Consider the following 25450-nt stretch of genomic DNA (forward strand, 5'->3'; position numbering starts at 1 on the left):
ATGTTTCTAGTGTGGATTTGGCGAGATCTTCAAGATGTGTTAAGAGTATCTTTTATCACTAAGAGCCTGTTCTTCTAATGTGTGTACTTTATTGCTCTGGTGCAATTTCTACAAGATTGTTACAGTTTGCAGCTAGCTGTTTCCTTATCTACTTACGATTTCCCAGGTAATGACCAACTTTATATATAACAAGTGAAATAAGAACAAAAAAGGTACCCTCTGATGTGCTGAGCTAAAGGTAGTGAATGCATGGGAGGGCTGGATGAAGCCTGCCAAGCTGCTGCCAGTAGTCTTCCACCTGCTTGCTGAATTGGGTGTGCCTTCTCTTATCTGCAAATGCACCTCTTCTCCCTTTGGCACAGTGCCATTGGTAGGTGCTCAGGAAACAGGAATGAGTACTCCTTCCTCTTTCAGACCAGTAAGATCTTCTTCATAATGGTGCCGAGTCAGAGGAAGAAGAGGTGCCTTTGAAGGTAAACAGATGGGGAGATATCTAATGGGAGGGAGTTCCAAAGGGTAGGTAGAAGGCCCCATGCACATCTGCATAGGTACAACCACTTTGCCTGTGGCCACTGTTGTGCACATGCTGAATGTTGAATGTGGTCCTTGGGCCAAAAAGGTTAATTGCCCCAACTCTGAGATGGCCCAGTCGCCCTCTTGTTGATGGTGACGAAGATTACTGTACTTTTCCTTCTATATGTGATTTCTTTAAAAAGATCAAATAAGTACTGTGTACATTATTGTTGATCAGATTTTCTTTAAAATACGACACTACTGTGTCTGTTACAATGTAGAATGGCTACCATATTTGAAAAATAAAATAAAACCTGCCATGGTAGCTCCATCCAGAGAAGGACAGGTGGAGGATCCATGCATTCACTAGGCCTTAAAAATGTTCAGCTGTTCTGCAAACATTTTTTTTTAAATGCCACTGAACATATTCAGTGTATAGCATATGCACAAATTGCCTGTGTTAAAAAATAAATAAGTTAAGGCAAGATCTATGCTTTAAACACACAGCTGGTGCCACAGTATTTCACTGTGTTGCTTATGGGAAATGCATGAAGCCAAGGCAACATACATGTATCTTTAAACATCCATGGAACTTAGAGAATTATTGGACGATAGATAGTTTTTATTACACACTATCTGACCCGGCCACGCGTTGCTGTGGCTCATTTTGTGAAATGGAAAAGGAAGATGTAAAAGAGAAAGCGCATGCCTCCCCACAGCTTCTCCCGTTGAACTCCCGCCTGCCTCCTTTCCGTATTCCCCCCGTTTTTGCCTGCCTCCCCACAGCTTCTCCCATTGAACTCTCGCCTGGCACCTCTCCATCTCCCCCCCGCTTTCGCCTGCCTCACCACAGCTTCTCCTGTTGAACTCCTGTGGTGTGATTTGTTCACCACCCCTGCACTCTTACTGTTGCTTACTGTTGTATAATTGCAAATGGCGCAGCCTGAGGCAAGGAGTTGTCTTTGTGGCGGCAGTTGAAGCGTGTTCCGGTCACTCCCCTGCCAGCAGCCTATTGGCTGAGCTGACCTCAAGTTCCACTCCCCCTCCCTGTCTGTCTGTTGTTCTATAGTGTGCTGCGTTTTACGTCCACTGGAGGGTGCTTTTTTTGGTACAAAATCACATTTTTATGTTTGATAGGTGTGGTTTTTATTCAATGTAAGTACATAAGATCCTTCCCATATGCCCAAGGAATGTTGTGTCCAAATTTGAACGGAATTGGTCAAGCGGTTACGGAGAAAGGTGGAGGCAAGTGAACACCCAGCTTCACCATTTTTATATACTGTATATAGATTCTACTAATAAGATGAAGGTTCTTATTTTGTGATAGTGCCAGCATGTATGCTTGTTGCTATAGCTCTAGCACTCCTGCTCAGTTTTTACATTTGAATATAGTTGGAGGCACTAGTGTAATTTCCTGTTACTCTAGAACAGAGAATTTAAACAATTCACATGTGCATCTGTCACGAAAGATTTTATAAAGTATGACTGATTTAATATCTATTTATTTCTTGCTATGCAATAAGGAAATATAATATATTACATCTGCCTTTTTGTTTTCAGACTCCGGGCAGAGTTGGATCTCAGAGTTCTGACTCCGATTCATCTGCAGTCCCAGGAAATGCGGTGGATGTCAACAATGAGAGCTCTTCAGAGGTACTGTATTACATTAATACATTACCTTAGATTGAATCTAATACTTAGATTGAACTTAGAATTGTTCTAAACCTTGGATCTGACCTCTTTGGAAAAATTGCCTAGGAATGCTTAGTCCTATTTATTTCAATGTTCAGTGTTTAGTTGCATTGAATATCTTGCAATATTGCATGAAATGTTGTTTTGCGTTGTGTTTGGTTCTCCATTTGGTGAATCCCATATTTTGTATATATTTGCTGTCACAGAAAATCTGAGCACTGCTACCTTTTTGGCATTCAGTTTGCTTACCATGTTTTAAAATATATACAAGCCTAAAAGCAACTGTTTTACAGGGCTTCATCTGTCCAGTGTGCATGAAAATGTGTGTTACTGCCACTGATCTGTCTGAACATTACCATGAGCACGTTGGGATAGCAACAAGAAGATTGGAGCTTCGTGAACTGCCTACTGCCACTGTGGGTCTTGTTTATTTGGTTTCAGTGGCTTGGTTCTGGGATGCTTGGAAAAATAAGTGCTTTTCCTTTCCGGTTGCTCTGATGTGGGCCTCTTCAGCTTTTCTGTATACTTCCTACTCTAGGAGTATACAAGGTGTATCGGTGGTTGTTGGTTTTTTTAGTGGTGGTGGTGTTATACCCATAACAGAAGGCCAGTGCTAGATATTGTATGTCCTGAGGGTGTCTTGTGGTTCCTTCTTTCTGATTTGCAGCTACCTTTTGTGGAATGGTATCAAAGATTGGCATTTACATATTGAAAATAGTTTTGCATGTTTTTATTCCTCATGTAGTTATTTGAACAACTTGATACATTACTTGAATTTTCTCCTGCATATTTCATTGTGAACTTACAGAACAGTATATAAAATCATTTTCCCATTTAAGTATTTGAGGCTTGACAGACTTGTTAACTAGAAATTCTGCTTCTAGGTTTCTGGATATAGAGCTATATTGGGCAGCTTGGTCTGTGCTATGGACCAAGATGGAGATTTTTGCCAGAGCATTTCAAACTTGTAGAAGGCTGGAGTGGTGAAGAATCCACCACCTTCAACGTAGCTCATACATAGGCAGCTGTAGTTTTGCTTGGAGTTTTCTATTGAGAGTTTGTAGGCATCCTAGGAAGGTATGACTACTTGAAGAAAAGTCAGGATTTTTTTTAAATTTTTTTTGGTAGTGTATGTAGTGAAACTTCTCTTAGAAAATGTTACCTCTTATGGTAAAGGGCTGTGATTCCCCCCCCCATCTTTTTAATAAAACACCAATCAATAGTAAAACAATTGCGCCCAGGCACTGTCAGGAGAATCTGGGAATGTGCTCAAGTAGCTTTTGCACTGTGCATTTTAAAAAGGTATTGCTTTCATGTACATTCAACAATTAAAATGTTGCAGAGTAACTCTGCGTACTAGCATTGGCAGATATGGAGGAAGTTTAACTTCTCTCCTGTAGCTTCATTCATACTAGTATGCAGATTTTTTTTTAAAGATGCACAGTAAATGGAGTAGTTAGTCCACCTTTGGTCCTCACCTGTGGCTCCTAGAAGCTGTCAGCATGTGATAGCAGCCACACTTTGGGGAAAGGCTTTGACTGGCCAGCTAAACCAAGTGAGGGTAGCTGATGGGTCTTAAACTCTCATTGAGTTAGGGACTTCCCCTGCATGAAAAGACAGGCTTTGGCGGATTGAGCAGACAAGACTAATAGTGGGGCCAATGGTCAAGAAGGCGGTCTTCAGGTGTTGTAGAGGGAAGTGAGGAGCAGATGGGACTTGTTAACCTGGGAAGATAGTCCATCGAGGGGAAGGAGATCCTAAACCTCTGCTGCCTTGCAGAATATCTTCAGGAGAAGAAAAGGCTAAGGAGTAAACCCAACACAAATCCTAAGAGTACTTGTACACCAAGCTGGTGCCAAATGTATTGCTCTGCTTTCCTTTGGAACACATCAGTGAAGCTGGGTGGGCAGGTCTTGTTGTCTGGGCAGCCCAGGACCCCCATACATACTGCCCAGACTTGCGCTCCAGGGAGGTCACTTTGGTGCTGCTAACATAGCAGTTTGACTTCACCCCTGGAGGTTCACTCCATTTTCTCTTGAGACAGACGGATGCCAACAACAGTAAATGTGAGTGGCTTGATACAAGTGCTAAATCTTATATGTAAGTCCATTTTAGCTTCCCCTTTATTTAGGCATGCCTTTGTTTAAATGTTTGGAAGAAAGCATTAAAAATACATGCTTTTGCTCTGTTTGGGGCTGATGGGTTAATTCTATCAATGCCTAATTCTATCAATCCCACTTATTGGGAGTGCCATATTTACCCCCAAGTGAGATTTATTTTTGTTGCCGTCTCCTTTTGACCAAATGTTGCCATGTAAATCCTAACTAAATACAGTATAGTGTTTTCAAATATTAAGTACTGTTTGCAAAAAATATTTAATATACAGTAAAAGTTTAGTTAACTCTGTCCTAGATAACTACATAATCATTGCCTATCATTTGTGGGATCACCATAGCAACTATGATGTGATCTCTTGAATTTTAGCACATGAATAAAATTGCTAGTTGACAGCATTAAAATGTGTACAAACTTTTAAATTTATAGTCTTCCTATAGTTTAAGTAGATTATGATGCATTGTTTTTATGTTAAATGTGTTTACTATTATTTTAAATCTTGGTCTTTTGCGTGAGAGAGCTGGAGCATTTGTCCAGCCCTAAGTGTATAAAACACGGCAGCCTTAGTTGTGCATTTTAGTTGCTAATGGTTGCCTGGTTGAAAGTTGAGTGATCGGTTTGCAAATAAAATGGAGGATGCTTCCATTTGAATGCTATATCTGCATTTTAGGTACCCATACTTCCTGATTCTGCTTGCATATAAGGGAAATGTACTGTTAGAAGCAGCTCTTAGTGATGAAGAATGCCATGTATACAAGTGTCTTTAACAGCTTTTTGATCACTATTTAAATTTTTTCTCATAGGGTTGGTAAATACTTTTTAAAACATGTTTTTCAACATGTCTGTCTTCAACAATGTTATAATAGTTTGCACCCAACAGCTATTATTTATTTCCTTTGTGAATTGTTTTCTCTGAGGCATATTGAAGTTATGATACATTTACAATATATTACATAAACATTGCATATATAAAAACAATTTTTAAAACTATATATAAAACAATTATATAGAGTAAGTTAAGCTCTACAGCGAATATACAATTTGTTTTAAAGTGGAAGTCATAGGAAGGATACTACCTACCTATTCTTAATGTCCAGTATAAAGAGGTTGGCAGATGGAGGTGGTGCAGGTAGTAATAAGAATTTAATAGCTCAAGGGGAATTGCTGAGCTCATTCCTCATTATTAGTCTAATGATGTTTTATACCAAATGTGTATTTACAGTAGACTTACCTTGTTGGTTTGTGCTGATATGATCTATTCAATCTAGCAGTTATGGTGTGCTTGCAGAATTCATTGTAGGTGCTTCTTGCTCTCTTCTGTAGCATTGTAATGCTCTACATGTGAATTAGAAACTCCAGTATGCAGAGGGAACATTTCATCAAGGAGAATGGGAAATCCACTCATTGGCATGTTTCAAAGATTGAGTCAGCAGTCTGTGCTCATTGGCCTATTTCATAAGTTTCCAACATTGTGTTTCCTGTTTAGAAGTGTTTTCTCTTCACGTGGGGGAAAAAGCATGAAGCTTGCAAAGATAGTCATGTGTGGCAGTTGCCAATAGGGAGCTGCCTTATACTTTGGACAATGGTCCATCTTCCCTCTCTTCCATCCATGCTGCCAGGAAAAGAAGTTTTGCAGCATTTAGTTTCTGCAGATTGCTGGCGTAGCATTATGTATGAACCATAATGGTGATTTAAAATAGACATGTTCATCTTCCTCATGTATGCATTAGCGGTCATGGTTTAAAACAGTCGTTTGTGGATCTTTGGGTCTCATACTTTAGCAGTGTCCCAGGCAACTCCAAAATATGGGACCCCCCACGTCTCGCCTTCCATTCTGCATAATAGTTGCTACACCCCATATGGCGACCCCAAGGCCTCACTCCCATTGTGACCGAACCCATTGTGCTTCCCTAAATCTGCCTCTGCTTCAATCCAGCAGTTATGAAGCTGGCTTATTTAGCTAAGCAGTTTAAATCACTGTCTCTGCTTAATATATAAGGCTAAGCCAAGCGTCTATAAAATGGAAACTAAATGTTCCAGAGGTGTTCCTTCTGGCAATGTGGAAGGGAAGGTGAAGGCAGAGTCTGTGAGCTTGAGTTTTTGTTTGGACTCATTTAACTTCACTCACATAGTTCAGCATTACATACAAATGTGGCCTAGAGGTAAGTTTCCTTAGCTGTGTTTTGGCACAGTGTCTGAATTGGAGTCTGGATCTGAATTCTGCAGAAAGATCCTATGCAGGGGCGTCGCTAGGGGGGGGCGCTGGGGGCGGTACGCCCCCGGGCGACAGGGGCCACAAGCGGTGGGTGGGGGCGACAAGCGGCGGGTGGGGGCGACAAGCGGCGCCCCTCCCGCCACTCCCCAGGCAACGCCGGTCACCCCGGGAGCAGCAGCGCTGCACGGATGGGGTGCTCCCTCGGCCGTGCGCTGTTGCTCCCGGGGCGACAGGAGCGAGCGGCGGCGCATGGGGGTGACAAGCGGCAGCCCCTCCCGCCATTCCCAAGCGCTGCCGCTCCCTCCGTCACCCCAGGAGCAACAGCGCACGGCCGAGGGAGCACCCCGTCCGTGCAGCGCTGCTGCTCCCGGGGTGACCGGCAGCGTGGGGAGTGGCAGGAGGGGCCGGCGCTTGTCAGCCCCACGCGCTGCCGCTGGCTCCGTCCCCCCGGGAGCAGCAGCGCTGCACGGACGGGGTGCTCCCTCGGCCGTGCGCTGTTGCTCCTGGGGCAACGGAGCGAACGGCGGCACGTGGGGGGGACAAGAGGCAGCCCCTCCCACCATTCCCACGCGCTGCCGCTCCATCCGTCACCCTGGGAGCGGCAGCGCACAGCCCGACGACGGAGTGCGCCTGCGCGCGCAGGCGCACTCTGTCATCGGATCGCCGCTTCCACAGCCTCCTTTTGAGCTGGAGAGCTTAAAAGCGAGCTCTTCGGCTTAAAAGAGGGCTGCAGAAGCGGCGCCGGCACCCCCGGAAACGCCCTGGGGGCGGAGCGTCATGACGTCACAATGTGATGTTACGACGCCCCGCCCCCGGGGCGTTTCCTTTGCCGCCCCGGGTACCGCGGAGCCTTACTCCGCCACTGATCCTATGGATCAGTATCATACATGTGTTAAGACAAAGTGTAGACAAACTCAACGACAGAAGTGATATAGGTTTAAAATGTAAGTTAAAAGTGATCCAAAAGTCAAAATGGATAAGTATGGCATGTCTGGCATTGAATTAGCAATTATTTGCTTATCATATTCAAAATTAAAATTTTTGTTTACTACTGCAACTATTGGAGGCTCCTCCATCTCAATTTATAGTTTTCGTTTGACACATATTTATGAGTGGTTTGAAAACTGTATTGTTGAAATGTAGTTTTCTTGTTTCTTTACAGAATATTCTATATTTAGATATGATGATGAATTAGAAGTAGTATGAAAAGCCAGGGAATACTATTAAATATTTGTTTTTTTCTTTATGTTACAGGGATTTATTTGTCCTCTTTGTATGAAGTCTCATGGATCAGCTGAAGAACTTTTTAAGCACTATGAAGCAGTTCATGAATCTGGTATCGATACAAGCCAAGGAAGAGAAACTAACATGTCTCCAAACAGGTATTGAGCAATACTAAGCAGTAATAACTTATCATAATGGCATATTAAGCATTTAGTAATCTGAGCATAGAATAATACATTGAAGCTTGTTAATCTGCAGTAGATAAATGGTTCAGTTAAATGAAAGGATGAAGGCTACCAGTGTTAGAATCTTCAACAGCTTGCATGCTATTCATTGTAGCAGACAAGGTACAATGGGATTTTCTTGTGTCTCGTTTGTAAAAATTTGCTAGGCCTTTGAATTGTTCACCACTTCCTACGATTTTTTCTGTGAATGAACTTTTAGTGTACAATTTTTAATATTGATTTATTTTTATTATGTTTATTGTTGGTTGCTTCAAGACTTTTCTGAAAAGGAACACATAAATAAAATAAGTTGCTGCAGTCGCAAAGATGCTTTTCTCTCTCTATGATATTATATCAAGTGTGCATGCACACGAAAGCTCATACGAAGAACAAACTTAGTTGGTCTCTAAGGTGCTACTGGAAGGAATTTTTTATTTTATTTTGTTTTATCATTGTTGTAGTAATTAATGACTGTTCTGGTTCCCCTTTTTAAATACATTTTTTTTCTTAAAAGATGTTTTCCTAATACTTCATGTAGATAAATGACTGCATGTGCATTTCAAAACTGGATTGCAGTACCAAGTTTATTTAACTAGGAAGTAAGCCCAGCTAAAGCCAGTGTTTTAAGTTTGGGCTGCATGTTAAGGTACTTGTGTCAATAAGTGTAGCATTTCTAAATATGATGGTTAATATGAGGGGGAGCTAATGGAAATATGCTTAACTTGTATCTGGAATTCAGAAGACTAATTGAAAGTAGTTTGTTTGAATATTTCTCAGAGAAATAAATGTTATTTAATTTAACTGCAAAAAATGTTTTTAACACAAGTTCAAACATTATTTGTCTCCTCTTTAACATGGGATGTTTTCAGAGATGATGTAACACTACTACGGCAAGAAGTTCAAGACTTGCAAGCTTCACTTAAGGTTGGAAGTGTGCATTACTTGTGAATGCAGTTCTTTGTTTAAAATTAAAAAGTGCATTAGAAGATTGCCAAACCTGTAAGCTCATAAAATGCTTTTAACTTCCCTTTGCTCAGGAGGAGCGATGGTACTCTGAAGAGCTGAAGAAAGAATTAGAGAAAGTTCAAGGGCAGAGGCAGCAAGTAATTGCTTTAAAAATACTTGAAGCAGGTTTACCACAAGCAGTTTGTTATCATCCTTGAAATGGAAGATTAAAACCTTTTTTGTAAGGCACGTGGCCTGATTCAGTTAGTTCCATAACTCATTTACTGAAGTAGTTTAAGAATATTGCATGTGTATGTGTGTATCATTTAATAGATTTATTTAACCTATACCAAGAATGGGGAACCTGTGGCGCTCCAGACATTGTTGAACTTCAGTGCCCCTGATGGGGAGTTAAAAGTCTAGCAGCATCTGTAAGTTCACCAGTTCCCCAGACCTGAACTATACAGTAGTAGTGTCAACAGTATGACCAGCTACAAAGCTTTCATATTCCTATTCTGGACCTATTTCCCCCCCTTAAGTCTTCTGTCCCTTTCCCTCTCATCTTGTTTTCTTTCCTCCCCATGGCTTCCTTTTCCTCCTACTACCCTTTTCTTCTCTATTTTCTTTCCTCTGTTGATCTTTGCCTTATACCCCTCTTTAATGCAGTTAAAGTCAAAGAAGAATTGCTTAAAGTGTGCTTTTTTAAATGCACTCTTAAAACCTGTGAAACATGTGAAAACCAGATATGCATGTACTGATCAACATCCTATTAGAGAAAAAAAACAGCCCCCTCTATTTTTACTGGGTGATATCCAGCTATGTCATACTTGGCATTAGGACCATTGAAATTAGTGGACTTAGTTACTTAGGTTTATTGATTTCAATCAGCCTACTCTTGAGTATGATGTATTTGATATCACCTACAGATCCTATCTGCATCTGTCTTCATTTCTCTGGTCGCTTTGCCTCTCTCTGGCAGTTTGAGTGCCAGGTGGGATGAGACCATGGAGACTTCATCCTGCAGCTCCGTCCTTTGATCCTAGCAGAAATAATGCATAGTAACCCAACAAATGCAACTATTTTACAATCTTTATTCATTTTAGTTGAGTCCTGTCAAAGTGAATGGAGATAGCATAAAATCATAGCATTATTTATTGTGCTCTTAGTGTAGTGTGTGGACTCATAGAAGCACTTGTATGTACTAAATAATTTGTCTTGGTAACTTACTCAAGTGCAGGATTATTCTTAGTCACAACAACTTGGCATTCTTTTCTCTAGAGGCAGGGGTGTAGCAAGGGGGCGTAGGGGGCGGTCTGCCCCATGTTCCATAATGGAGGGGGCGACAAATTATCAAGGAACAATTACTGCCCTACTAGGGCGGTTCATAAAAACATTAAAAAACTGCTCCATATATAGCTATATAATACTTGGGATTATATAGCTATATATGAAGTTTCATGCATATCGGTTAATATCTTGACCCTCCTCCACCAAAATAGCTGTTTACTTTACCAATGTTATGTATCTGATGTTAGCCACCCTGAGCCCGACTTCGGCCGAGGAGGGCGGGATATAAATAAAAGTTTATTATTATTATTACTTGTTATTATTCCTTTGTAAGAAAATATGAAATAACGTAAAACCATTTTTGCAGGGGGGAATCAATTGGGGGGGGGTGGTGACAAAAAATTTCCCGCACTGGGTACCACCTGACCTTCCTACGCCTCTGGGGGGGGGGACAATTTTTTTTTGCCCCCGGGTACCTGTTTACCTTGCTACGCCCGTCTAGAGATAACTGTTGCATTTGATCAATAAAATGTGCTGAATTTAATCAGTTCATAACTTTTGCAACTTAAGTGTGTGTGGAACTAAATGGCAATATTTTTAAATACCTCTGAAAATTTTCTTTTTTCTTTTTAAGGAGTCTAAACCTGATGGACTGGAAACTGCTGCATCTACAGGTATCATACTTTTTAAAACACAGTTTTGTGGTGGTTAAAGAAATGTAATTGTCAAGAAAATGTTATTGCATAATTCACATATCTCTTGAAGCATCCCACCCCCATAATGTCTGCTTCAAGAAAGTGACTCAACCAGCTGTAGTGCAAATATTCTAAAATTTTGTTCTCTGCTTTTGTCTAGAGCCATTTTTGTACCTCTAGAAAGTCATGCTGGTTCTATGTTTTAATTAGAGGAAAGGAGATTAATTTTCTTGTAAAAGTGTACATGTTCCTGTAGCTTGTTCCCTTTTAGAACAATTTCTTTTTGCTGCAGCTTGTTATAGTTAATGATTTAATAAACCACAATTGCTACCAGGTTAAACCACAATTAACACACAGTTAATTTGATTAATTTGATGATCTATTTGCTCTGGAAATTACTTGTAGTCCTCCACTTTAGTACTTTTAGCCTTTTAGCCTGGGGGTTTCATATGATTTATCAGTATATTTATATATTTGTGTACTTGACTGGTCTTTCTCCAGTATTTTTATCTGTTTTATCTGTATTCTTAGTCACAATGGCCTGTTGGCTACGTGAATAAAGTTTGATTTGATTTGATCTATTTGCTCTGGAAATTACTTGTAGTCCTCCACTTTAGTACTTATGTTAAAATAAGCAGGAAATCCTTATAATCTAAGTGAGTAATGTGGGAAAATAAATTTAAATAACAGTGCTCAAGATTGCTGTGAGTAAATGTGAAACATGCCTGTACTTTGTATGAATATGCAGCATGTCTGCATAGTTGTTTTGCAATATAACTGGAGTTCCTAGAAAATGTACTGATTTCTATAGGATTTGATTATGCTAAGCATCATTTTTATTCACATGTCAAGATTCTATTTAATGTGAAAAAATGTTATTTTTATCAGTATAGGTGTCTGTAAAACATTCCACTTCTGAGATATTCAATAAACATGCTTTCTTTTTAGAATTAGAATCATTAGAACAGCAGCTAGAAGAGAGTCATGTAGAAAACTTTAATATTAAGCAGATGAAAGACTTATTTGAACAGAAAGCAGCACAGTTGGCCACTGAAATTGTGGGTAAGTGTCCATAATTGTTATGCAACACGATGCTTGTTTCAGTTTAAATTAAATGAATGACCTTTTGTGTGACCTTTCTCTTAACGAGATCTTAAAGCCAAATATGATGAAGAAACAAGCCTTCGACAAGCTGCTGAACAGAAAGTGGCCAGTTTGACACAAGAGCTACAAAAAGAGAGAGGTGTATGCGAAGATTTGAAAACAGAGCTGGTAACTTATTATCATGTGATCCTGTTTTACTTGTGCTTAGTCCAGATTGGAAGGGGAGGGCTCCAGCTATTGATAATTTTAACTGCATTTTTAACAAGCTGTTATTGTTCATCTTCGACAGTGATTTTTTAATGTTACAAAACAAGGCCCTGATGTAAGAATCTGTTGTCTTGCTCTAAACTAAAAAGAAAAAACTAATGAAAGAGGGAAAGAGAAATAGTTGTTAGGAAATATGAATTTTGTACTTATCCCCCCCCCCCCCCCCCCGTTTACTAAATTTATCATGGCTTTTTTTTTCAGTCTGTTGCCACATTCAAATTTATGTACGTATGCACAATTAATCAACTACTGTACACAGTGCATTTTCTACCCAGGAAACTATTCCTGAGTACAAAAAGTAACTAGATACAAGTTATTACCCACAGCTGTTGCAAGTTTTAACCTTCATATGACTTTGAATTTCTCTGAGCAGCTCCAGTAGATGTAGTTACACAGTACTGTAGCAACAGGAGTTGAGTGTAAAGACATCCCATGAAGTTAAAACCAACTGTTTGGACCTAAGAATTGAAAGCTGGATTTGCTGTTCTAGAACTGTTCAAATACAGAAATATTGCACATGATGCAGCGACCATGTTGGTTTTAAGCAGATCTAAATCTGGCCAGTGCAGTATAGAATATTTTTTTGTGTGCTGTTAATATCCCCGATCGCAGGTGTCAAGTCAGAAAATTTCTGGCAAACCATATTGAAAATATGCTGCCAGTCTGATTTCCATGAGATGTATCTGCCATTCTTTCATTTTTCTAAAGCTTGAGAGGCCTGGGGTGGAAGACGTTGCTGTTTTAAAGAAGGAATTAGTTCAAGTTCAAATGCTGATGGACAATATGACTTTGGAGCGTGAGAAAGAATCTGAGAAACTGAAAGATGAGTGTAATAATTTGCGAGCAGAATGTTCAACCTCAGAGGTAGAGTATCTAGCAAAAAATATTTCTCATGTAAAAACAAATATTAATCTAGGACTCTTTCTTGAGTTCTTTCTTTACTGTAATATTTTTTTTTTTAAAAAAACCTTTACTAGAATCTGTTATCATTATGAATTCATATCATCTTTGGAAGCCTGCGTGCATTGCTACTTCCAAGTGCATTGCTACTTCCCATTTCACAATACCATTTTTATTCTCATTATTATATGGTGATATCTCTAGGCAGGGCTTTTTTGTGACAGTACCCACTGGTACAGAGTACCGGCATCTCTTTCTCTGCCCTTGGAGCCATTTTCTGCTGGCACCCATGACACTTTAGTCAACATATGAGTACTGGCACCTCATTTTTTTAACCAAAAAAAAATGCACTTAAGATTGTGGTGTTCAGCTATATGAAAATATATAAACAAGTTGCCTGTCTAGATGGTTAGTTTTGCATTTATCATATTGTTTACTCAGTGTTTGTGACATGTTCTTTGTAGTCATCTGTGCTCATCTTCCTCTTGGATTCTAGATACTAAAAATGCTTTATAACTCGATTATATAGAGCAATGGTTCCCAGCAAGTATTGCGCCCCCCTGTTTTTCAGAAGCTAAGCCACGCACCCCCTACTTTTGAAAATTTTAATATCTCTTATGGTAGTTTTAGTTATGTGAATGGTGCCACGGACCCCCTGGGTGGGTTATGTAGACCCCCTGGGGTCTGCAGGCCACCAGTTGGGAACCACTGTTAGAGAGTACGGGTGGGAAGCCTGTGGCTTGTCAGATGTTGTTGGACTCAAACTCTCATTGTCTCTTAGCATTGGCCATGCTGCCAACAATATCTGGAGGGTAACAGGTTCCTTACCCAAAGAGGACTGCTGTTGCTAGATAATGGGCATAAACCAGTATGAAAAAGCAAAACAAATACTCTTTACTCGAAAAATGTAAACTGTAGTGGGACTGGGTCCCTGAATTAAAAAGGTGCTGCCCACGCAGAGTTATCTAAATACTTGCAACTTAATCTTATATATGTTTACTTGGAAGTATGTCCTAATACATCCAGTAGTAAGTGTGCATAGACGTTGCGGCCTGATAGCGCAGCTCTCTATGTTTCCGCTCAGAAGTAAGCCCCATTGAATTCAGTGGTATTTGAATCCAGGAAAGTGTGTACAGAATTGCAGCCTAGCCCTGCTAAAAGTACATCCATGAAATTTATGAAATCTGTGTTTATCGTGGTACTAGCATTTATCATTGCTTTCTTTCACCATTCACCCATCTGTTTTATTTTATTTTTTGCTGCTTTCTCATGGAGATCTTGGAACTTGAGGTAATACTTTTTTTAAAAAAAACAAAAACAAAAACCCCAACCTATCACATTGAGTTCAGTTCTAAAGATCATTTCAATATCTTGTTACATCAGGTGGGAACTTAACTGTGTATCTGTGTACAAATCAAAGACATTTCAATAAACCTTTTGCAAATATTTTTACAATTCAGCAGAACGTTTGGGTAAGTATGCGAACAATGCCACAGAGTGTGATTACAGAGGAAGAAAAACTAAAGGCTGTGGTTATTATGTTATGTCTGTGGAAGCATTGGGGGATGTGGCATGGTTTTCCCCCTTCAGTACCTCAGAGCCCCCCTGCTTAACTCACCTTTTTTACTTAAATAAAATAAACTTGTCCTCCTAAGTTTTAAAAAGTGACTTGGAAATTTGACATGGATCTTCATTTGATATAACATCAGTGGAACAGGAGTCCTATACTCCTAATTATGTCTGAAGGGGGAGAGCGGAACAGCAGTACAGCTGCTGTATCCTGCTGAGTTCAGCCTACGAGTGGAGCTTAAAACACACAGCTAGAAAATACAAAAATGGCATAATAAATCACATTATAGCAGCTAATCCTATACATTATGACAGCTTGGATTAGCATGGCAAGGTCCCTCATGGCCAAGAAATGTAGCTTTATATGAATTTATTGGGAACCTCATTGAGGTGTTAAGTTATAGAAATAAAAGGGCTAGAGCTTATACAAAAAGCATAGTAGCTAGGAAGCTCTACAATCGCTACTGCTTGTCCAAAGACAAGGTGGGGTACCTGACCACTCGCAAAGCTTGTGTTAAAATGTAGACAAACCAATTCCATCTATCACAAGCAGTCTAAACACCTTCAGTTTGTAGATGTACTTTCTTTATAAAACGACAAAAAATGACCATGGAAAGGGACCAGTTGTCCAAAAGTAACCCTGTCTGTAGTGACTGCTTATACTGTTATGTTATGGAAAGCCAGTAATTTCATTGTGAGCTACATCCTGGTAGCTGTTTCGTAGCCATAGTACATGTGAGTGCACACACATGCAAAATAGGTTCATACATGCATACACACCTTTCAACGATACAAGCTGTGTCACCAAATTCTCTCTCGTGTTGATAGCAAACAGGCTTAGTACCTTGGGTTAAGAACTTTGCTTCAGGATGAGAACAGAAATCGCATGGTGGCGGCAGCAGGAGGCCCCATTAGCTAAAGTGGTACCTCAGGTTAAGAACAGTTTCAGGTTAAGAACAGACCTCCAGAACGAATTAAGTTCTTAACCCGAGGTAATAACGTCATGTGGTAAAAGAGTAAGGGACCTGCATTTCATACATAAAAGTTAAACACTGATTTAGTAATCAGTTAGTAAAACCTTTTGAGCTTTATACCATCACATTGCCCCGTATCCATCTATATCAGATAACTGTGAAAAAAAATATGCACACTGCCATCTCCTTTCTGAAAATTTGTTTCTGGTTACCACAATAAAATGGGCAACAAATATGCTCAGTTTCTTGGTGGTATTCTAAACTAATAAAAACTCAGTTTCATTAGAATACCCTCATGGAACACACACACACACACACACACACACAACCAAATATGTGAGTTGTTGTTCTACCTTTTTCTTTTTCAGACTACCATAAATCAGTTAAGAGCTGAACTTGCCAAAGGACCACAGGAGGTTGCAGTATATGTACGGGACCTTCAGAAGCTTCAGACTTCAGTTAATGAATTAACACAGAAAAACCAGGTAAGAATCATAGAGCTATTAACTAGCTATTTGAGAATGTCAATTGATACCATACCTAGCATTTTCAAGTGGTTAGCTAAAATTCTCAATGTTGCATCCTTGGAATTTCAGAGGTGTAGAACTCAGTTGATGAAGCTGGCAGAAGTAAAATAATTCAGTGGTACAGGTGCCCTTTGACTTTCTTTCTGTTATTAAACAGAACACAAGAAAACAGAGACCATGATACTGTCCCTTGCATTTGGTTTTGGGGAGAGGTAAAAGATAGAAATTATGAGTGCATACCCATGTCAGCTTTCCCATACTCCCAAGGTTTGGAAATACATGGCATTGCTGTGATGTTTACAGACAGGAGTAGAGATAGTGAAAAACAGTATGCTCATGTGGGAGCTGTGTGTGCAGATGCTGTAATTTGTGCCTTGGTGGCAGACCTTTCTTGGGCCACCACAACCGTGTAAAATGTTCTTCTATGATGTGGATGTGGCCCTTTTTGCAGCAGCAGCTTCACTTGAGTATTACTCTGCTGTGAGACTTCCAAGGCACTTGTGTGGAAACAAGCACAAACAGGACTTGTAGCATAGATATCAATCACTGAGCAGAGCATACGATGCATGTGTTTTAGACCGAATCATTTGGCCTTGTTGCATACATTGTTTTTATCTCCTCGTAAAAGAATGGTACCGTGATATCAGTCAACGCTTCATAAGAATTTTAGTTGAGAATAACTTCACAGCATAATGGAGTAACCTATACTTTAATTTTGAATTAATCTAATACTGTAGAGTCTGGCAGAAAAGTTGAAAAAGAGAGAGTTGGGTTATACCCAGTTAGAAGAAAGTCTAAATGAAGAATTACTCGGCAAAAAAAATCTGCAAGCAACCCTTAATCAAAAGGACTTGGACTGTCAACAACTTCAGGCAAGGCTGTCTGCATCTGAGGACTCATTACAGAGGTTACAGAAAGAATTGGGTGAAAGGAGAGAAGCAAGTCAGAAGCTTAAGGAAGAATTGTCAGAAGCTGAGACCAAGTACCAACACCTCAAGGCCGAGTTCAAACAGCTACAACAACAAAGGGAGGAAAAAGAACAGCATGGCCTACAACTTCAAAATGAACTAAATCAGGTAAGATGAATGTTTTTCACACAGAAGAAATTTATATATATATATAAATGTATTCATTTTCATTTGTGGAATACAAAATAAAGCATAAATTCACATCTGAGGTAACCCAAATTGGAGGTAAGTGGGGCTTATAGTGGTGGCGGTGGTGGAAGCAAGTTGTGCTTGTTCTGTCGTGTAAGAGCAGGGCAAGCCTGCTTGTGAGCCATACTGAGACTTTTGCCTCAGACAGTGCTATGGGAAGAGGGGAGGGAGCAGACTTGAATGCTGTCACCTGGCCACTCACCTACCCACCCGTTTCCGTTTAGGACTCCAGGAGCACCACTTCAGCTTTGCCATTGCAGCAGAACGGTCAGCAACCCTCCTGCACGGCTCTTTGCCCATGTCAGAATGTCCGGGCAAGGTAGCCTCGAAGATGGCCTGTACTGCTGCTGCTTTGCCAAGGCAAATACTGTTCAAAGTTTAACAGCAGTTAATTTTTAAGTGTAGTGAATGCTTTGGGTCACCTCAGCCAAAATGCCTCACTCTGTAAGGACCCTACATTTCATTGGTAGACTCCGATCCAGCATATCCACTGCCATATTTGCAGATGTGAGAAGAAATAGAGATGTGTGTCATCAGTATATTGATGACAATACTCTCATAATGTCCGGATGATTCAAATTGGTAGTTTCATATAGATGTTGAACAGCATGGGAGATAAAACAAACCCTTGTGGAAGCCCACATTGAAGGCTCTATGGGGCCAATCCCCAGTCACTGCTCTCTGGCTCTCAGATAGGACTGGAAATAGCACAAAGCAGTGCCACTCCAGGATGATACCATGGTCACGGATATCAAAAGTTGCTGAGAGATCAAGGAGAATTAACAGAATCAGACACTCCCTGCAACCAAGGCAGTTTCCATGCCTAAACCAGGTTTATTGCATTTCTGTGTAGAGTAGCTGGTTCCAAATTTGCATCTATAAATATAAAGTAGCATATAGACATTTTATACAAATCTGTACCTTTTTAGTGGTGTGCGAATTCTTCTTAGGGAGGAAAAAACAACCTCTAACCCACCAGGGAGAAAAGCGTGTTTGCCATTTTCGATAAGAACCTGTTTTGGTTTTCTAACCAATTGCCTGTAGTAGACTTGTGCTCATGCTGTGCTTGTTTTTACTGCAACATACCTCTTGTGGCATGATTGAAGTCTATTGGTTGATAATGTTCTTTGGTGATGTGCCAGAAATGAAGATTCTGACATGCTGTTTGGAATTTAGATTGGAGAACTTGCAATTGTCTCTGTAGCAACCAAGAGTAAAAGCAACAGCATCTTTAACTGATGAGTTCAGCTGGAAATTCATTTCATCATCATAGAGTGTGCTTTAAATTAATAGGATTTGAATAAGATGATTTTCTGTAGGAGAAATACTGGACTGAATAATAAATTTCAGGAAAAAGAAGTGCAGCTCACTGAAATTCTTCTGTGATAACATCACAAAGAGATTCATTCCATCCAGACTTGAGGTTTCATAATGGAGAATCTTAATATTATCCCTGTAGACCACAAAACATTCCAACATACTTAAAAAATAACATCATACCAGTCTGGAATCCCCAGTACCTTTTGTAATTCTGATTTCTAAAGGCGGAGCTAAATATAAAGGTTTCGCATTGTTTCAGGAAGGTTCCAAAGAGAATGTCCTCTGAGAAGACCTATTTCTAGTTGTTTATCAAACTGTTGATAATATAGTCAAGGTGATACTGCAGGTCTATTTCAGAAGTGTGATCCAGTGTGATGGGAGAGGCTGTTCTTGGGACAAATCTGTAAGGCTGTAAATATACTTCTCACGTTTAACCCTTCTTTGTAAAGTGCTTTATAATTCTTAGCTCATTTATTGCTCCTAGAAAATTCATCCATAAACCCAGCATGTTAAAAGACAACCCTGTAAATAATCCCACAAAAACTAGCTTGCTGGGGAAAGACAGAAGAGGGACAGAGGACTGTATTGCTGTGTTGGGCCTGGAGGAGGAGACATCCCTCCTTGGACATCCCTTTTGGTTTCTATGCTGGGCTCAGTGGATGGATAGAACACTCTATCCCATATCTGCCAGCCAACTCAATTGCCTGTAGGCATATCTTTATTGTTCACTGCTGCAGTCTAGTGCTTAAATACAAGGCTGTTGAAAGATGTAGGATAGCCATTATAGGTTCTAAAGCACAGGTGTAATGTGTGGCCCCTGTTCATAGGAACATAGTCCTGATAAAATGGCATATAATATAAAGAATCAGACAATCTCAAATAAGGTTAGATTTTTGCAAGTCTTGATTCTTTAATCTGAGAATGCTTAACACATGATAGATTGTGTGTTACTGTGTGGTTGGCAAGGCCTAATCACTGACAACATTTGAAGGGCACTATGTTGGCTTCCCTTGTCTTATGGTATGTGCTTCTTTATTGTAGACATCCCTTTTGTAGAATCACAGAATTGTACGGTTGCAAGGGACGCCAGGGGTCATCTAGTCCAACCTCCTGTAATGTACTTATGCAGTTCATATGTGCACATACAAACTGTATGTCTGAATCAAAACATAGCCTTCGTAGGTGTGTCTTTAAAATATTTGCCGTTTATTATCATTACAAATATTTATTACAGAAAAAGAAAATGCATGAAAAAGGTGAATTCACAAAACCAAAGCAAATAACGAATATCGCCTTATATGATCCCCTACTTTTTCATTTCAAAATAGGAAGGTTATCCATATTTCAATTAACTTATTTTCGTATAAATTGTTTTCTCTTGCTTTGACACAATAAGTGAAGTTGGAGCTTGTAAGTAAGTCACAAATTCCAAAAAAAAATCCACTCTGACAAAGGAGGGTATCCTTAAGTTGAAATTGACATTCCAGCTGCTGCTAACAGAATAGTGACCATTTCAGTGTCCACCTTAACAACACAGTCCTCTAACTAATGTAAGTTTATATTCCATGGGTTCTTTAGAATCTCATATACAGTTAATTATTTGATGTTATCCAATACATGATTCCAGAAATCCTTAGTTTTTCAACACTCCCCAAAGATATGTGGGCAATATGCCTATTGTTCACTACAAATATATATATATATATATATATATATATATATATATATATATATATATATTGCAAGGTGTAAAATAACATCGATACAAGAAGAAGAAGAAGAAGAGTTTGGATTTGATATCCCGCTTTTCACTACCCGAAAGAGTCTCAAAGCGGCTAACATTCTCCTTTCCCTTCCTCCCCCACAACAAACACTCTGTGAGGTGAGTGGGGCTGAGAGACTTCAGAGAAGTGTGACTAGCCCAAGGTCACCCAGCAGCTGCATGTGGAGGAGTGGAGACACGAACCCGGTTCCCCAGATAACGAGTCTACCGCTCTTAACCACTACACCACACTGGCTCTCAAAGTCTTATAGTGATTTTATTTTAAATTAATTGCTATTATACTTTGTTCATTGTGTGCCCAATCCATTTCCAAGCTCTGTCTGGTATGTTGGTTCCCATTTTTTCTTATTCCCTTTCTCCTTTTTAGATAAAGTTTGAGAAGTAGTCTATAGGTGTTACCCACCTTTCCTTTGTGTACTTTAACACAGCACAGATAAAACAGTTATCAAAATCTAATCAATTGCTGCTTATATATGCAGAATATACAAAATGAACAAGTAAATAAAAACATGCCATGAAATTGACCCCATTCTTTAGGTGAGGTATCCTTGAAAGGAAATGATTTCAGTCCCTCCCACCTAAGTAATATTTCCAAAGCAGTGCCTTTTTACGTGCAGTTCCCAGTCCATTGATGTGAACCATATACACGGTACCCAGTGCATGATGTGTTGATAGAGTGTGCATGCGAGTATAGCAGATTAAAAGATAAAGTGCTAAGTGTCTGCAAAACATTTTCTTTGAGAATAATGAGACCAGTTTCTCCTTCCAGTTGCACAATAAACTTCTGGAGACAGAGCATCAGCTTGGGGAAGCACATGGCCGGCTAAAAGAGCAGAGACAACTGTCAAGTGAAAAGCTGATGGACAAGGAGCAGCAGGTGGCTGACCTTCAGCTAAAACTTTCACGGGCTGAGGAGCAGGTAGGAATTATATGCAACAACATGCAACTCTTGCTTAGATTTTAAATTATGTTCCATAGTAGGTATCTGGAATATCCTTTATCATATTGTTGGAGCTTTAATAAAGTATATAAGCCAGTACCCTATAAATGTGCAAGTTGCTTTGACAAATTAATCCAGAGAAGACTTTGAAGTCTCTTGACCACTTACAGTTTGTAAAAAAAAATTGTAAGGACACAAATTATTAATCAGTACTAAAATAAAGGAGGATGGGAGGTCAGAATTGAACTGGCCACTGCAATGAGAGGGTGAACAGGCACTGACGGTCTTCACAGGGCACTGTGAGATGATCTCTCTCTGGAATTTGTGGGACGGGCCGTGGCTCATCTCTTTCTTGAACTGAGATCAGTTGCCCATCCCACATGCTGCCTACAGTCTCTTCCCTCTGCTCCCCTTACAGGACTTCTTTGGGATATCCTGTGTGCTTCAGTTGTAGAGCTACACTTGGGGGGGGGGGAATTCGAATGGTTTCAGTCTTAGCTAAAGAACTGTGCCTTCTAAAATCCCTTATTCTGTTCCCTCTCCTCTCTCCACTCTGAAGACATACAAAGTAGGTAAGGTGAAATATTTTTAATGGATCAGAGTATTGGTCCTCATTGATTAAATAATAGGTCTTTATTATTTACTTCCCCCTCAAGATTTATCCTAGGGTTAAGGCAGTGGTTGCTATCTGACTATAAAGAAACCTATGAAGATTATTGGTATTGTTATCTAAGGCACAGCATGCAAAAATCTAATTATGTCAAAATTCTTATTAATGAAACATCAGCCATTCTCTTTTTTCACATGCAGATTTTACAGATGTAAAGCACCATGCCAAGTTACACACTTTTATTGTACTTTGGCACCTGTTGGTATAGAAAAAATATTCCCTGGTGAAATATTGATACTTCATTTTCCAAAACCCCACTTCATTTTGTCTAGTACAAACCTAATACATGTCTTCTAAACTACTGTAATTTAAAAGGTATCTATTGTAAATTGCTTCAGTATTAGACAAAATGATAAACGCTATTAAACTACTGAATTGTGCTTATCAGTTTTCAGTCAACAGTCTGTGACTATTTTTCTAAGCTAAAGGAGAAAGCAGCAAATGCAACTGAATTGCAGCATCAGTTAGATAAAATGAAACAGCAGCACCAGGAGCAACAGAATCTTCAGCAAAGCACGACGGCAAAGCTGCGAGAAGCCCAGGTAAGAGAACTCATGCTACTAGGAAAAAAAAGATCATGTTGGCAGTAGGTAAAAGAGGTGGCAATATCAATTTCCTCTGATGCACCAGGCCAGCCCACTAGTAAAAGACAAGGATTTGACTGCTGTCATTTATTCATGCTTCAGTGATTTTTACATTGGATTAATGACACCCCAGTTTAAAAAGCATTACAGTTGATGGACTGTAAACCTCAACTGGTTCAGAGTTTTGATGTTCATCTGCTGATGGTATAATGGTACGTCAACCATATAAAATTTGTGCTGAAGTTATCTTCATTGGTTGCTAGATTTCTGAGACCCAATCCAAGCTATGGGTGGGTCTTAACTTTTAAACCCATAAATGATCTGGGTCCTGTGTATCTCAGGGAGTAGTATTAAGATCTTCCAATAAGGCCCTGTTCGAGGTATCATCAGTTGTGGACATCTGGTTGTCCTTAGCTAGCAGTTGTTTTCAAGAAAGGGCTGCTTTTTGGAATTCCACCTCTTTGAAGGTTTGACAGTTTTTGAGTGCAGGGACCGAAAACATGTCCCTTTTTGGGGGGGGGGGGGTGTCAAGTATTAGATTCAGTAAATTCTGTTTTGTGTTTTGCTCATTTTGAAACATTGTTTTGATTGTCCTTCTGTTGTGGCTCTCTGGTTAGGCTTATTGCCTGTTACATTTGTTTTTTTTTAGACTTTAATCATTTTAATACATTCTTACTGTAAACTGTGCCAGGAGCCATTAGGGTTAAATGGTGATATCAACATTCAGAAAATAAATAGATAGATAAGATAGATGATAGATAGATGATAGATAGATGATAGATTAGATAGATAGATAGATAGATAGATAGATATAAATGTGTTATAATTAATTGAACTCTTTTGTTCTCCTGCGACCCGCAAGAATGATTTGGAGCAAGTGCTACGTCAGATTGGGGATAAGGATCAAAAAATCCAAAATCTTGAAGCCCTGCTGCAAAAGAGTAAGGAGAATATCACCCTGTTGGAAAAGGAAAGGGAGGATTTGTATGCCAAAATTCAAGCCGGTGAAGGAGAAACTGCTGTTCTTAACCAGCTACAAGAAAAGAACCACACTTTGCAAGAACAGGTAAGATTTCTAAGGTAGAATTCTGGTTTCGTTTTAAAAGAGCTGTTGCTTTTCTGTTTGATTCACAAAGTGTGTCATGACTGAAATAGTAAAAATAAATAGAAAGAATACTGTTTAGGCATTTAAAAGTTTTTTTCCTTGTAAGTTTGTTATTTTAATACTCTTGAATATGTGAAAAATTGTTCAGTACATACAATGATATGTTATTAGCCCTACTATAGAGTGCCGACACCCATCTTGCTGATATTTTGTAGTTTAAACATAATATTTTCACATTGGATGTGATAATCTGATTCAATGTTAGATGATGCTTTCCCCCTCTAGTGTATATTTATTTCTCCTCTAGTGTATACGTAAGATAAATACTTGAGTATGTTGTTTGTGGATACACTGATACAATCTGTTCCCATACTGCTACACCAGTATACCCTAGCCAAATTAGCATAACATTGTCAGAGTTCTGTGCTCCCGGAGCAGCAAAATAGAAAGCAAAATAATGTCAGTAGAAATAAGAGAGAACATAGAAACACTGAAGGCCACTCCTTATAGCATCCATACAATAACACTGCCCTGATGAGCTTGCTGAAGATGCCCCCAGATTAGTTATTCATGGAAGGCATCAGTCAAAGCCTGGTGAAGGCTAAATGACTCCATTTAACAATACCATTATATCACCCACCTTGGTTCACATCCTTTCTTAGGCATAGTGCAAAACAGGAAGAGATGCCAACACCTTCTTTAGTACAGATCTCCATGGTACATGAAGAAAGGTGGCAAGTGATACATGCCATCAGGAACTTCAGGTGTCTCTGTAGGCAAAGGCTTGAAACCCTCAGCAGCCCAAACAGTGGATGGTAGTCCATAATCCACAAACGTTTTGCCAGGGAGCACTGCGAGGGAGAAGGAAGATTATTCTTGCTGCAGCAGTCGACCAGTTTCATATTCTTATTAATGCAAGAACTCCATGGAGAGCCGAAGTGTGGCAGACCTCTTGGGAGAAGAGCCAATGTATGTTGTGTATATAAAATGGCTTTCTTTATTATAGGAAGGAACCAAAAGTTGAGCTTCCACCAAGAACACAAAAAGAGCTTAGTAGGAGGGCTATAATCAGATAGACCCTTCTGAGTCAACTTCCTTACCTCTTACCCTTTTGACGCTTAAATTTTATAAATTGGTTTTGCAGCACAACTTTTAATTTGCATTTGATTCTAGTGATAGAAGGGTAAATATGTGAAGTCTATAATAGTGTTTATCCTACTAAAATTATAAAAGAAAGGCCAACAGTCAGTGTTGGTCTTCATATTATATTGACAATATATTTTGTAAGTTTCCCTGTTCTGATTATCATTTTGTTTTCTTTATAGGTTACTCAGCTGACGGAAAAACTGAAAAACCAGTCAGAAAGTCATAAACAGGCCCTAGAGAATTTGCATGAACAAGTGCAGGAGCAGAAGGCGCACCTAAGAGCCTCTCAAGACCGCGTTCTCTCCTTAGAGGCAACTATAAGTGAACTAAATAATCAGCTAAGTGAAAGCAAAGAAAAAGTAATACAACTTGATTTGCAGGTAATTTAATTTTATGCTGTGTGAGAATCAAAATATATGAGGGGCAGGGATACTAGTTTAATTTCAGTAATTTCAGTAAGCCTGATGACGGATGTCAGGGAACCAACCTCATCA

General features: G+C 39.5%; 1 protein-coding gene and 1 long non-coding RNA gene across 4 annotated transcripts in view; one reads left to right on the plus strand and one right to left on the minus strand.

The window, feature by feature from the left end:
• The window catches only part of EEA1 (early endosome antigen 1), a 43541-nt gene that overhangs the window by 3796 nt on the left and 14295 nt on the right, over window positions 1-25450 (plus strand). Inside the window, exons 2-16 of one of the 3 annotated variants that reach the window (XM_033162899.1) lie at window positions 2074-2166; window positions 2499-2621; window positions 7790-7917; window positions 8853-8907; window positions 9021-9086; window positions 10850-10889; window positions 11859-11972; window positions 12061-12182; window positions 12990-13145; window positions 16093-16209; window positions 16989-17327; window positions 21281-21430; window positions 22544-22663; window positions 23568-23771; window positions 25136-25336. In XM_033162899.1, the coding sequence (XP_033018790.1) occupies window positions 2074-2166; window positions 2499-2621; window positions 7790-7917; window positions 8853-8907; window positions 9021-9086; window positions 10850-10889; window positions 11859-11972; window positions 12061-12182; window positions 12990-13145; window positions 16093-16209; window positions 16989-17327; window positions 21281-21430; window positions 22544-22663; window positions 23568-23771; window positions 25136-25336 (2028 nt within the window). Of the gene's footprint in view, window positions 1-2073; window positions 2167-2498; window positions 2622-7789; window positions 7918-8852; window positions 8908-9020; window positions 9087-9155; window positions 9175-10849; window positions 10890-11858; window positions 11973-12060; window positions 12183-12989; window positions 13146-16092; window positions 16210-16988; window positions 17328-21280; window positions 21431-22543; window positions 22664-23567; window positions 23772-25135; window positions 25337-25450 lie in introns of those variants that run through there. The other 2 variants (XM_033162900.1, XM_033162901.1) reach the window with 2 other exon arrangements.
• LOC117054251 lies at window positions 18495-24569 on the minus strand. Its single transcript, XR_004427467.1, has 2 exons — window positions 24451-24569; window positions 18495-18687 (listed from the first exon to the last, which is right to left on the minus strand). It is a non-coding gene; the product is annotated as an uncharacterized LOC117054251 (long non-coding RNA).

The sequence above is a fragment of the Lacerta agilis genome, chromosome 10 (assembly GCF_009819535.1).
Source record: "Lacerta agilis isolate rLacAgi1 chromosome 10, rLacAgi1.pri, whole genome shotgun sequence".
NCBI lineage: Eukaryota > Metazoa > Chordata > Lepidosauria > Squamata > Lacertidae > Lacerta > Lacerta agilis.